General features: G+C 42.1%; 1 protein-coding gene across 1 annotated transcript in view; it reads left to right on the forward strand.

The window, feature by feature from the left end:
- The window catches only part of Itpr2 (inositol 1,4,5-trisphosphate receptor type 2), a 422,198-nt gene that overhangs the window by 229,331 nt on the left and 178,411 nt on the right, over window positions 1-14,456 (forward strand). The window contains exon 37 of the mRNA XM_087903959.1: window positions 2,347-2,455. Coding sequence (XP_087760085.1) covers window positions 2,347-2,455 — 109 coding nt within the window. The remainder of the gene's footprint in view (window positions 1-2,346; window positions 2,456-14,456) is intronic.

Genomic DNA, 14,456 nt, shown 5'->3' on the forward strand with positions numbered 1-14,456 from the left:
CTGGAACTTAGTTGGATCCTTAGTCTTTTGTTTGAGGTAGAAACAGATCTACTTCTCTATTCCTGGAGCACAAGGTCTGGCTATTAGCCACACCTGTTGACAATAACTTTGAGAGAGCAGAACTCTCTGATTTACAACTAAGTGGGACCTTTGTCTTCTGGAGAAGCACAATAACCTTGAAGGAACAAGTCTCAAACTTGGTAATAGGATCACATTTCAGGCCTCCACACCCTTCCAAGAGTTTCATTTGCAAGCATAGCTGGAGATCTAGAACTCCGTGTTGCTACTAGCCATATTGGGTCTGCTGTGCAGAGCACAGCAACGAAGGCCCAGCAAACGCTGCAGCGGTTTCCTCCTTCCTGGGGTCTACAGGAGTGGGCGGGGACAGCCTCAGGAAAGGACAAGGATGCAGCTTAGTCACACAGTAGGATGAGAGAATAGGTCAGTGGGGGCATTCAGTCACCGTCTGGGTCTACTCTTAGGGAAGAGAATATGTAAGAGAATCTGTGTTCTTCAGACCTTGGAATGAAGATCCACTGATAGATTTCAAATGTTCACAGGCAGAGGCTAATATAAAAATATGGCTTAGAAAACAATGTAAAGAGCGGAAGTCTGTCTCACACAGTAAGGGGAATTTCTGGAACAGTGTGTGCACATGCCAGAATCCCCCCATGATGTCAGACCCATGCTCAAGACTCTTCAGTGCAGCACTCTGGCCCCTTCTTGACCACTCATCATTTTGTGGACATGGCTGTCAGCCTCCCATGGCCACACTTTGTCTATGCTGCCTCCTGGTCAGGCTTGCCTTCTTGACCACCCCTCCCCCGATCGCTTCAAGTACTGTCTCTTTAAGGCTGCCTTCTCTGACCAGCTTTAGGAAATTCCCACAACAGAATGATGTTGCATGAGGAGGGTGGCCTTTTGTTTGTCCCAGCCACCCGGCTAGCTTACACCCAAAATAACCACACAGAAATTGTGTTAATTAAATCACTGCCTGGCTCATTATCTCTAGCCTCTTATTGACTAACTCTCACATCTTGATTTAACCCATTTCTATTAATCTGTATGTCACCACAAGGTCGTGGCTTACTGGGAAAGACTCAGCATGTCTGATTCTGGCGGCTCCATGGCAGTTCTCTCATTCTGCTTCCTTTCTCCCAGAATTCAGTTCTGTCTCCTCTGCCTAGCTAAGTTCTGCCCTATCAGCTAAGTCAAGGCAGTTTCTTTATTCATTATCCAATGAGAACAACACACAAACAGAAGGAACTCCCACACCAGAATAAAGCTTTTCTTTGGTCTCGTTTATTGACTTTTGCCAGTGCCTCTGCTTAAATTGTAGCAGCATTCAGATGGCTGTGTGCAGCCCGCTGCATTTGGGGACTCTGTCCCGAAGCCCCTGAGATTGTCCAATGGCAACACTTGCAGTGGTTTGGTCTTGGAAACCTCTTTCCAAGTGTCCTCACTAGGACTGTGTAACTGGGAGCCCGCTGTGCCATCTGTCTGAGCCTCCTTTCTCCTCAGCAGTCATGTAGCCTGACTCTGACTTGTGGAGGGCATGAGCAGTGGACATTAGCTGGGCCCTAGCTAGAGGGAGTGATGTCTCAGTTGCATCCCACGGCACTCGTTCTAAATGGAGAGTTATGTCCCATAGCTCTTGCCGTGTCAAGGGGAACTGTAATCCCCTTCAGTCTCAGGGTCAGTGAAGCATCAGTTTCTGCACAACCCGACCTATGGGGACTGAGTTACATGTCCTGATTATTAATGTTACACTCAGTACCGACTCCTGGGATAGCTGCACTTACGGTACAGACAATCCTAGAAGGTTCTAGAACCCCACTGCATGCTTCACCACCGTAGGAGAAAGAGCACGTTCCTGTCTGTTTTACAGCAATGTTCGAGCTGTCACGATGCCAATCACAGCAACTTCTCAAGTCTGCCGAGCAATATATCATATGTGGTAGACTGAGAGAATGGGGGAAGGCTCACTACACTGTGATATCAGCTGAATCTGTGATGTTATAATTGATGTGCTACAATGCATGGGAAATAATAAATGGCGGGGTGGCGCAGACTGCCGTAAATCTTTTTATATTAGCAAAGTGATGGGAAGGAGAATGTTAGCGTTTCCCTGTTTCTCAGAGTCGCACACACGCTGAAGAGCATGGAGTCTGAGCAGCCCTGACATAAACACCTCAGCAAAGTCTGTAAACGGATGCATAGTTTTGAGACATTATGTATCTGATTTACTTTGTGCCCTCAGCCCTACTCCCCATTCCCAGGTAGCATATTGTATATATTTTGGTGAGAAACTGGTGTCCCTTTTAAGGGTTCGTGTTTTGCTTTCAGGCTGATCAATCACACAAAGAAACTGATGGAGAAAGAAGAGAAACTGTGCATTAAAATCCTCCAGACGTTACGGGAGATGCTGGAGAAGAAGGACAGCTTCGTGGAAGAGGTATTTCACTTTCAGCACTTGAAAATAGGCTTTCTTTCTTTCTTTTTTGTATTTGAAACAAAGTAAAATTTCCAGGACAGGTAACTATGTATTGCCATGGGCCATTCTCCAAGTGCTTCTTATCGATTGTATAATAACCGGGTGTTATTCATGTTAGCCACATGATCGCATCTTTGTGGCATTTCCTTTCCTGTCCTGTGTTGAACGACTCAGGTTGCACTGGCCTGAACGTTTGTCTTACTCATGGCACTGCTGTCTGTCTTGGATGTCATTGACAGACTATTGGACTGAAAGACTTCCTTCACGGTCCTGGGATTGAACTCAGGTTCTCTGCGTGCAGGTGCGCTGCCACCAAGCTCCACCCCCCAGTCTCCAGATGGTCTTGTGAGGTGATGAGTGATTGAGGTGCATTGTTTAGACTTCATTTAAGGTGGAGCAGCTTGGAGAGGGTGTCTGTACATGTTGGCGTGCGTTTTAATTAGGATTATGCCATGTTATTTTGATATTATTATAAGATAATGTTATTGTTTTAAATAAAGTGAATAGTTGGTTTTGATTCTTAGCTGTATTAACAGATGCACAGCTGTATTTAGAGAAATATCGGCTTATAGATTGCCAGTCCGTTCTAAAATGGACAGTTCAGGGGCCCATTAAGTGGTAGCCAGTGTTCTAATACCCACAGGGAGAGGCATACATATAAAATACAAATCTTGAGAAGTTTCTTTTCTTTCTTTTCTTTTCTTTTTGAAGGCTAGCTACCTATTCTTTGCTAAGCATCAAATCAATTTTCTACAGAAGTGTCTTGGTGTATTTGTGGAGTATTTCCAAAAATGCTAATCGTCTGATATCTTAAAACTGTAAAGGTTTAATTGTTGTTAGTAGATACATGTGTTGTCTAATTCCAGAAAGTCTGTGGTGATTGAATCTTGTTTTCTTAGCACATCCTGTGAAAAAGAAATGGAGTGGAATGTTGGTGGTCATCAGGAAGGGCTTTGACTCCAAACATTGCATCAGAGGGGACTGGAGACCTGACTCTGTCCAAACCCTGCCTCAGAGGGGCTGGAGGCATAGCTCTATTCAAACCCTGCCTCAGAGGGGCTGGTGACCTGACTCTCTCCAAACCCTGCATCAGAGGGGGCTGGAGGCATGGCTTTGTCCAATCCTGCATCAGAGGGGCTGGTGACGTGGTGCTGTTGCTGTTATTCTTGCCACCCTAGTGCCAGCACCTGAGTTCAGCTCCCAGAATCAGTGTGAGAAGCTGGGCATAGAGGCAAGCATTTGTAATCTCAGACCTGGGGGTGCAGAGGGTCTGTTGGACTTCCTGGTCAGGCAGCCAGGCCTCCTGGGTGAGAGACTCTGCTCAAAACAGACATGGCTGGAAGCAGAGGCGCGCGCCCCGTTAGAATCAAGTGTTTGCTAATCCAAATGCCTTCTGCTTTAGTTCCACTGTCTGAACTATATTTGGATAACAAATAACTAAGATAAATGTGGTCAGTGTAATTTTTAGCAAATGGTTTTTGACACAAGATTGAAGGAAACCTTACACTCTTTAGTGTAAGTTATGGGTCTCAGGATCTGTAGCTCTACTCCTGTGACCCCTCAATGCGCGACTGCTGCTTAGCCAATTTCATGGGTGCACGAGGGTCCCCAAGTAGAACAATTAAGTAAACATAGTTTTTGTGACAAGCTTCCCAGTTTGACACAACAGATCAATACTGAGTGCGCTCAAAGAAAGGAGGAACATGGGGATTCTGCTCTCAGTAGGCGAGTGTTTTAGCTGCTCGCTCTAAAATTAATCATCCATTCTTCCTACTCACTCCCCTCACTGCCCTAGTTCAGCCTCCCTTCCTCCCCTCCCTCCCTTCCTCCCTCTCCCTCCTTCTCTCCTTCTTTTCCTCCCTCCCTCCCTCCCTCCCATCTTTCCTTTTTCTAGAAAGTCCAAGTGGTTCACACACACTCAAACACGCATGGACATAGTTATGCCTACAACACACATTAAAAAATAAAAGAATGTAGGGGCTGGAGAGATGGTTCAGCAGTTAAGAGCACTGGCTCCTCTCCCAAAGGACCCAGGCTCGATTCCAGCACTCACATAACAGCTCACAACTGTCTATAACTGCAGGAAATCCAAAGCTCTGTTCAAGCCTCTGAGGGTACCAGGCACACACGCATGGTCACAGACACACATACAGACAAAACAGCCATGGAGACATTAAAAAGAAAAAAAGAACACTCCACATGTCCTAGTTTGGTGCTGTGATTTTTTTTTTTTTTAAAATTTATGCCCTGGCAGTGCTGAAGCATGCATGGGCATCCCATATATGGTGGTTCTGCTGAACTGGTCTGCTCAATTGAAAGGCATTTGTTAGTCTTATAAATTAGTTTAAAACGAACGGCCACACTATTTGATGAATTATCACCTCTCCTAATATGAGGTCTTTCCTATAGGGACCGTTTTCATTCACACCACTGCAGACCACTGAAGTCTTCCCATCAGTCTGTCTTCCTGTTCTTGCCCCGTGTCTCAGTTGTCACACTTTCTACATGAGAATCCCATCTCCCTCTTACAAGACCTGTGGTTATATTGGAAACACTTGGAAATTCTGCTATACCCTGCCCCAAGCTAGAATTTCTACCTTAATTTTATATGTAAAATGTCATGGTTCCAGGTTCTTTAACAAGACAGATCACAAACCATGGACATGTTTGGGCAATGATCCAGCCCTCCACACAGTGTGCACATGCTCACATATGTGTGTAGCTCAGGGGAACCTTCATTTTTTGTGTGTAGGGTGTGTAGGTTCAAAGCTAAATAAAGACTTCCTTGAGACGTCTGTGGTCCAGAAGAGCCCTGTAGAATGGGAGGATGGGGTGGAGATGGGTAGCTGTCTGTAGTGTCAAGTCAGGAGCCAAGATGCTTAGGCTAGGGTACTGACTTTCTTCTCTCTTTCCTTCTTAGTACAAAGGAGATGGCAATGCCACCTGTGAGCCCGGGTGGAGTCTTAAATAAAACAGTGCATGCAAAGGGACTGATGGAGGGTAACCTTTTAAAAAAGCTAGTTACTATTACTTTTTAAAAACCAGTGCCGAAGAGCACACTAGAGCTAGCATGCCATTTCAGCATGGGTTGTAGTCTCTGTAATCTCATGGTCTGATTTCTCAGATAATGCAGTTAAATGAGATGAAAAGTTCTCCAATCGTATTCCTGATTAAAAGCTCATCCAAGTGTGGGAGCGCCAAGCGCTTATCCAGCGAACTGCTAAAGGAACCCTGGATGACTTCAGTCCTAGACGAAGCCAGAGCAGAGGGGCTTTGAAGATGGAATTTTTGCAGACATTCAGTTAGGCTCAGGGTTCCCCCGAGTCCTCTGGGCTGAGCTGTTTTCAGCCAGAGCCTTAGACATAACCACTCTAAGCAGTGTGCTGTCTGAGGCCACTGTCCACAGCCCCTTGTGGCAGCATGGCATTGGACAAACAGCCCAGTGACTGATGCTTTGATCTTTCCAGAGACCTGGCTGGGCAGATGGGACACAGAGAGCGGGCGGAAGCTTCTGGATTTACAGCTTTCTATCTAGGAGTGATTTATTTCGGGGAAAATTCTGTAAGAAATTATGTCTTGGGTTATTTTGAAGACATCTTCCCCACCTTTTAACTCTAAAATTTACTGCCACTTGAATAAACAATAATTGATTCTTTTCTTCATCAGAATCATGCCAAGTCCCTTAGCTCCTGCCTCAGATGCCTCCAGTCCCCACCCTCACCCTTCACATAAACTTACAACTAACTCTGCTAGTAGGAATGTGTTTGCTGGGTGCTGGTGGTGTACACCGTTAGTCCCAGCTCTCAGGAGGCAGTGACAGGCAGATCTATAGGAGTTCGAGACCAGCCTGGCCTAGAGAGTGCGTTCCAGGACAGTCAAGGCTACACACAGAGAAACCCTGTCAAAAAAAAAAAAAGTGCAACCAGTCACTTCCTTGCATGCCCTTGGCCTTTGTAACAGGCAGATAAAATATATTTTGGAAAGAATGCAGTGGAGAGCGCCATGCCTTAAAAACATTATACCTGTTTTGTAAAGATGAATAAATACCAGTTTTAGTACTAGCTACATCTGGAGACATTTCTGTTCTTAGTAAATATCTTTAAGAGGTGAAGATAAAATTGTTCTGCAAATATTCTTGTATTTTAAACCAGTACCCTGCAAACCTGCAAGTCAGAGACGTGTATACATGTATGTGTGTATAGATACACACGTGTGTGCACTGTGCCTGTGTGTTGTTTTAGCATGGTGTTAGATGTCTACAAGTGTGATCGTGCACTGACATTTGCACATAGGTGACTGACTTTAGACACAGAATGGGCACAGTGTTCCGCCTCAGTTTGTGTTTTATTTTCTGATCTGGACAAAATGATTGTCAAATGGGTTAAAGGCTCTGGGACTTTTATAAATGTTTTCTTTCCAGTTCCTGCACTTGCGGGGCTAGAAACGCAGTGACTTCGTCTAATTGCTCTGCTCTGTACTGAAGAGACTCCAAGTCCTTTACACCTTGGTGTTGCTCTCTTCCATTTCAAAACCTGAGACGTAACAACCTCCCTGTCTTGAGGTTTTCTGAAGTACATTCTGAGTGGTGGAGATCTACAGCCGGAGGACGTAATAAACACCTTGCCTGTACTCAGACCGCTTCCCATTGTCCCTGCAAGCTGCTGAGGTGGTACCCCATTTAGAGAAAACTGGGGTTCTGGTTAACTAATTAAACTTCAGAAGGCAAAATCAAAAGTAAAAACAGAAAAATCAAACTCAAAGAAAGGGCAAGAGAATAAACAGGAAAAAGAGGAACAAATGAATCATTGAATTATTACAGACATCATTTCTGTCTAAGTCTAACACAAACTCTTCTCCAGAGCATGACACGTGACCACTTTAGCTTCAGTTTGTTCTTTTGTAAATTTAATTAGCTGGTTGATTTGATTCAGGGGTTCACTGTGTAGCTCTGGCTATGCTGGAGCTCCATGTGTAGACTAAGCTAGCCTTGAATTCACAGGGATCTGCCTGCTTCTGCTTCTGCCTTCCCACTGCTGGCACTGAAGGCATATGCCACTACACACAGCTTTGCTGTTTTATAATCACGGTGGCATTTATGGTGTCATGATTTACCTGGTTTTGAACCTTGCTCTAGGATGCCTGGAGTGTGATCCCTTTAGTGTGGGTGCTGAGGGACCTGTTGAGAAGGGGCCAGACTCGCCGCACAAGCTGAAGCCTTGTGCAGTCCCTGCAGAGCTGAGATCGGCAAAGTTCTGCACCCCCTCTGCCTCCCCTGTCCCCACCCACTGCTCTCCACTCGCATGCCACGCCCTGCTGGGCTCTTTGAGGGCAGACTACTGATCTTCACTGCCCAGCTTCCAGGGTTTAGCGCTTTGCCCCCCACACAGCCGATGCCCAGTGGTGGCCTAACACACTGTAGATATAAGGATGACCCCAGCCTTTGCCTGCTCCAGCTGAGAAGTAGATGTTTGAGGCTTCGCTTGAAATTCTGCTTTGCATATCTTTGTGCTCCTAGAAGGGGCAGGTTTTGTGGACTTCACACACCTACAAAGTCAGACTGGCTGCTGAGAACTTCAGCACAGAAGGCCAACGAGGAAGCGGGGTTACCCAAAGGACGGTGTTTGGTGAGCTGTTGTAGTGTGCACATGGTGTGTGGCCTGGGAAGCATGAAAGAAGATGGGACACTGTGCCCAGAGCCAATGGGAGAAGTGGGAGAAAGGTAGGAAGCTGGGTTTGAAGGGCAGCAGTGAGGAGGAGGAGGAGGAGGAGAAAGAGGGTGTCCCTCCTACACCTGCGCCCAGCCTTGAGGAGAATGTGCCTGGAGAGAATGTGTTACAGACCCAGTTCATGAACAGAGGAGACTCAGCCTGGAGGCTCTGAGCCTGTAGAAATCCCTCTGCAAAACCAGGGGCCCTGGGGTTATAGAACAGAGACACTGGGTCAGACTAGCTAGCTACAGCCACCCTCACTCTGACCACAGACAGTGTCGGAACCCTAGCGACAGAACATGGGGTAGATCTGGTCTTGCAACAGTTTGGAGAAGGAACAGAGAGTCTGCAGAGTGGGCCAGGCATCTCATGTTTCCCATCAGATTTATCCATTTCAGGATGGGTCTTCTCATAGTCAAGTGGACGGCACCAAAACCTGTTGTCTCCACACTCTCCGGCTGTTACCAATGTCCGTATCTAGATGGGCTGTCAGCTAGGTAGGAGGTTGTCTATAGTTGCTTTCAGAGCCCATAGAGTCCTAAGCTTTGTTCCATGACAGAACAGGAGGCAGGAGACGAAGTTCTCTGCCTAGTGGCTCATGACTCCACACTGGCAGATTGTGAACGCAAATCCCACTTTCTCTAGCCCGTCCCCACTGTGTGACATTAGGGAGCCGGGAATTAAATAATGTTGGGGAAACAAACAATGTTTTAAATTTGATTTTGTTTTCTCAAGCTGGAGCTGCAGACTCTGTTTTTATTTACTATTACAAGTTATTAATAAAGAGTCGGGTAAGGAATGGCTGATCCAGAATGCTAAAACTGGCCCTACATAAAGTGCTTAGCCTCTGACCCCACAAAACCCCAGTCTCTCCGCAGTACTGAAATTCCAGCTGGTCATCAGTCTCGGACGATATGGACTCCTTCCAGGAGATTTTTATGTACAACCTGACACAGCTTCTTTTCAGAATTTTCATTTGCACTATAATTTATTCAAACCATGTAACAATTAAATAACAGAGGCATCGTGTCACAGAGAAGTTAGCAGATGTGTCCAAGTTTACACAGCAAAGCATGGTGGAACCAGGATGAATCCCAGCCAATGTGGCTTCAGAGTCTACAGTCAGAGTGTAATGAATATCTAAATTATTCTAGGAGTCAGAAATTCCCTCTTCTCTCTTCCTGTCCTCTCTAGCAAACCTCCTCAGTCCTCCAAGAACTATATGGCTAATCCTAGTCAGCCAATGCCTGACTCTGTGACTCAAGGTGACTGTTGGCACAGTGGAATCAGTATACAAACAACTCTCCCAAAGTATTTCCCCCTTTTTGTGTAAATAAAAAGGGATGATTTTAACTCTAACATAGTAAAACTATATACAATAAAGATAATTATCAAATAAGAAGTACATTCATCATTACTTATTCATCATAAGTCCAGACCATTAGTGTTTAGCAAATTCAGAGAAAATACTCTATTATCTTATCTTGGTGAATCTTAAGTTTTGTACTTAACTTTCTTTCTGTCATGACTAAGGAAAACTCATAACTACAACTAATCTTTTACCTCATCAGAGATCCAAGAAGGACATAATATCACCTGAGTAATATCACCTGAGTAAACAGGAAGTGCAAAGCAAGCAAGTTCCAAACTAAGAAATGACAGAGACACCTAGCTGCCTGGACAGTCATCCCAGGATTCCCCTGCAATGTTGGGGCATCCATCTTTAGCCTACAGGCCTAGAATATCGTACAGACTTTTCTATGAAGCAGAAGTTTTGAAAGACTGCCTTATCTTTTCTTGGCAAAGTTCAGCATTTTCCTTCTTCTGTGTCCTGCATGTCCAATCTGTACATCACACTGTTGCCGGTCAGGGCAAGGGCAGCTTCTTTGCCCAGGGACTAACTCAATATGGAGATTTTTTGATGCCTATCATCCTGTTTCAGCGTAAATTGGTGCTGCCAGGAACAGATATGTGTCACTGTCATGAGAAGTCTTATGTTATTAAAATATTAAAATGTCATATTCTGTAGGTCTCTGACATGTTTGAAGATCCTCTATCTAAAATATATGTTTGAATTTGAAAACATACCTAACATGACTACAAGTTTGATTGTTATAGCTGACTACTAACCTACCTGTATTTCTTTATTATCCTCAATAACTTTCAAGGACTAGAACTTTCCATTTTTAAATGAGTTTCATAGTACAATACCTTAAGCAAGAAATAGAACCATATAATACAACATAATAAAAATAACCTTAAATTTATATCAATATACAAAAATATCTTGAGTAGAAACATATACAATATAACAAAAATAACCTTAAATTTGTATCAATATACAAAAATTCATACCAATGTAAAATATTTGAGACTAGTAGTTGCTCTTTTAGTTTGAAATATATTCATTCAAAAATCTATCCTTTTATCATATAATTTCTTTATTCCTTTTTTTCTTTTCAGAATGAGATCCCTGAATCTAATTTCCTTTGCTTAATTTCCTCCCTGACTATGACCAATAATAATTAGTGACCAACACTCTAAATAATGACAAACATTCATCAGACAACCAAAAATCACCCACCTCACCTTGCGAATGTGGGCATTGTGTACTTAAAATGACTTTCTGTTGTCTGGAAGTGACAGCATCTTTAGGGGACCCGGAAAAAAATTGAGATAAAAATCAAGTTTTGGGAGAGCTAGCTGTTGTCCAGTCTTGGTGTGATGGGAGAGCGCAAGGCTTATCTGAAGTACTGACTGGTGTAGTCTATGAGACTGGACCATCTTAGCTAACTGCTTTGAAGATCTCCTGAGCAGTTTGTAGTCCAAAGCTGATCTTTGGATGGTGTTTGCCAGCTTAGTGGCATTACCACAATCCAGGTGGAATCATCAGTGTGGAGCCCCAACATCCGCTTGGAGCCTTCAAAGGTCACTATTAGGAAACATAAACATTTTAAATGTCATATACAGCAGATATTGGAAAGATTAAAGGACCACAATTTATTAAATACATTCAGGTACACAAACTTAGTTCCTTGTTACCTGCTTCAGACTCAAGAACAAAATCATGTACAGGAAGCTATATGAAGCCTATTTCTATAATCAGTCAATATTCTGTATGACCATTAATATCATGACAGGTTAATATTTTATATATATTTTTATATTTTATACATTTTGAAATCATATTTATACCTTAAGAAAAGTTTTAAAGAATCAAAATAAAACCAAATATTATGAGATTAGTGGCAATAGAATAGTTATTTTGGCTTTTCTTCTGTTCTATACTGCTCTTCTGACATGAGACAGAATTTGCATTTCTGGAAGGAGAGAGCCATGCTCCAACTCCAAAACCAGCTTTAATTTTTAATTGAACTGGGACTATAAAAAGGCCATTTACCTGATGTGTTTGTGGAGAACAGCAGAAACATTTGTGAAGATGTATAAAATCCTGTGTCGTTGGAAATGTGCTGTATCTTTAGGACAGCTTTCCCTTTCTCCTGGGATGTTTTCTCTGAATGATTGATCCTTCTTCTTCAGATGTCTCATGTGTCCAGCAGTCTTCAGATTCCTTAGTTGGAAGCTCTTAATTCTCCTGGAAAGACAGAAACAAAACCCTGTCCCAACCTTAATTTTGGGGAGTCTCCCTTTTTGGCAGGTTATATCTGATCAAATGAAAGGTATTTGTTAGTCTTATAAATTAGTTTAAACTGAATGGCCACATTGTTTGATGAGTTATCACCTCTCCTAATCAAGAAGTCTTTCCTGTTTGAATCTAATCTTTATCAATTTTGTTGGCATCCATAGCTTTTTCTTCTCCTATGGAAACAAAAGCAAAACCTCTTTCCCAATGTAACACATATCCTGGTTTCCATTCTGAGCTCAATGCATCCTGAAAGTACACATGCAGTTTTTCTACTATGTCTCTGCGTAGCTATTATTCCTTTAGCATTAAGAAGTTTAAAGTTAATAAAGCATCGTGTTATCTATCTCTGGGGGTCTTTAATAACCCTGTCTGTTTATTAAGCATGTCTTTTAGAGTGTAATTAGATCTTTCCATAACTGTGTGTCCTGTGGGATTGTGTGGTATACCTGTAATATGCTTTAGATTGTAATGTGCAAAAAATCTTTCATTTTACTAGAGACATCTGCTGGAACATTTCCAGTCTTAATTTGTGCAGGTATCCCCATGATGGCCATAACTTTTAGCAAATGTATGATTACTGAATCAGCCTTTTCAGAACTCAAAACAGTTACCCACTGAAATTTTGTATATGTATCTATGCTATGATATACATACTTTAATTTTCCAAATTCTACAAAATAAAACATGTTCATTTGCTACATTCATTTCTTTGAGTACCTTTTGGATTACTTCCTTCAGGTAGTGGAGTTTGGTTGTATATAGTTACCTGGGGCGGGGGGCAATCTCCAAGCAGCACCAGAATATGCAAAAAAAATCCATGAATGTGGCAAGAATAGACTGTTTCTATTTGGGGTAATAAGAACGAAAAATATACTTTCTGATGGTAACCTTCTTTTTTACTTCATCTTGGAAAAATCTCTCCTCTCAAAGACTCCCCCAGTAACAGAAAACCCTAGACATTATACAAGTTACATTTTCAGGGTCACATGGCATTTCTTTAGGAAACAGTAAGAAGCAGAACTGTTCTGATACACAAGGAATCACATGGTTTCTCTGAGGCTAGGGGGGCCATGATGGCTTGACATGGTGAGTAAAGTAGGCATGTAACTCTGAGCAGTTAGCGTTCACAAAGAATGACATGGAAAATTCGGGACTTAATAAACAGTTATTGGCTGTACCTTGAGGTTAGGGGTATGTGCAGAAAGTCAGTTACTGCAGGGGGTTATGTCTAAAGGTTATCAGTCTGACTTCAGTCCAACACACAGACACTTGGGAATTTGTCCTTGTGCATTTTAATTGCAGGGGCAGCGAGTCTGTTTTAAATTTGATATAAAGTCTAAAATCAGCTAAATGTGTAAAAGATTATCTTTGTAGCTGAGAAGTTTCCCATGTCAGTCTGAGTTATGAAAAATATCCTAGTATTGTTTCTATTCATCAAAATTATAGATAATAAACAGAACTTATTTCCCTGACCACCCACAGCTATATGCATGCCTAATAGATCCCTGACCACCCACAGCTATATGCATGCCTAATAGATGGAATACGTACATGAGATAAATATGTGGGCAATGGGAAACATCATATCTGTTTTAGGGAAGAAATGTAGTGTCACATGAGGAAAACTACAGATAGAAGCAACCAGCCATTTACAGTCAGTTACCCCCAGTCTTTTCCAAGTGGGGCTGCCCCCAGAGAGTTATTTATTCATCTGTTAAGTGGAGTTGTCTACACCATGGCCTCTGGCGGTCTTATACAAAGAATAAGTCGGGTATTTCATTATAATTTCCTTGACTTGTTGTCATATGATAGAAAAATCTTTCTTCAAACCCTTACTATTAATATGGTGCTTGTTATGAAACTTTGAGATTTCTAGTACATTTTCTTCTAATAGCTGATCGATTTTATCATTTCTTTGTGGTAGAGGGCCTGGGACCTGTAGGGTTTCAGATATGTGTTTTATATATAAGGGATGATTTCTATTTCTGATTATTTCTTGTAATTGAATAAATATCAAAGTTAAATCATCTGGTATAAGTTTCAATATGTAAAGCAACTCTTTCTGCATATTGAAAGTCAGTAACTATATAAAGAGGTTCTGGAAAATCTAATAATGCCATAAAAATACTATATAACTCTGACTTTTGAACAGAATCATTAGGACTTTGAGATAACCTTGCTTAAATCTCCTGACTTATAACCTGCCTTTCCTGATTTGCATCAGTATAGAATGTAGGAGCTCCAGAAGTTTATCTCCTTGTACAATGTGAGGAAAGATTCAATTAGTCATTTTTATAAACTGAATTCCCTTGCTTTTGGGATATTTGTTGCTAATCTTTCCCAAAGAAATTACTGAAGTTTCTGCTAGGTCTCTTACTGTTAATTGATGAAGTCTCAATTTTTCTTCCATAATCAATTCTGATTAGTCTTTAATTTTTAAAATAGGTCTTTAATTTTTTACTCTGTTTGGCAAAAATATACATTCTAAAATATCTTATCGCTGCATAAAAATTCCTGTAGGAGAATGTTTAGAAGGTAATATGACCATAATACAATCAAGCTTTGGATCCAAGTGATCCATATGTGCATTCTGTAGTTTCTTTTCTAC

Source organism: Myodes glareolus, chromosome 3 (assembly GCF_982192425.1).
Source record: "Myodes glareolus chromosome 3, mMyoGla1.1, whole genome shotgun sequence".
Lineage (NCBI taxonomy): Eukaryota > Metazoa > Chordata > Mammalia > Rodentia > Cricetidae > Myodes > Myodes glareolus.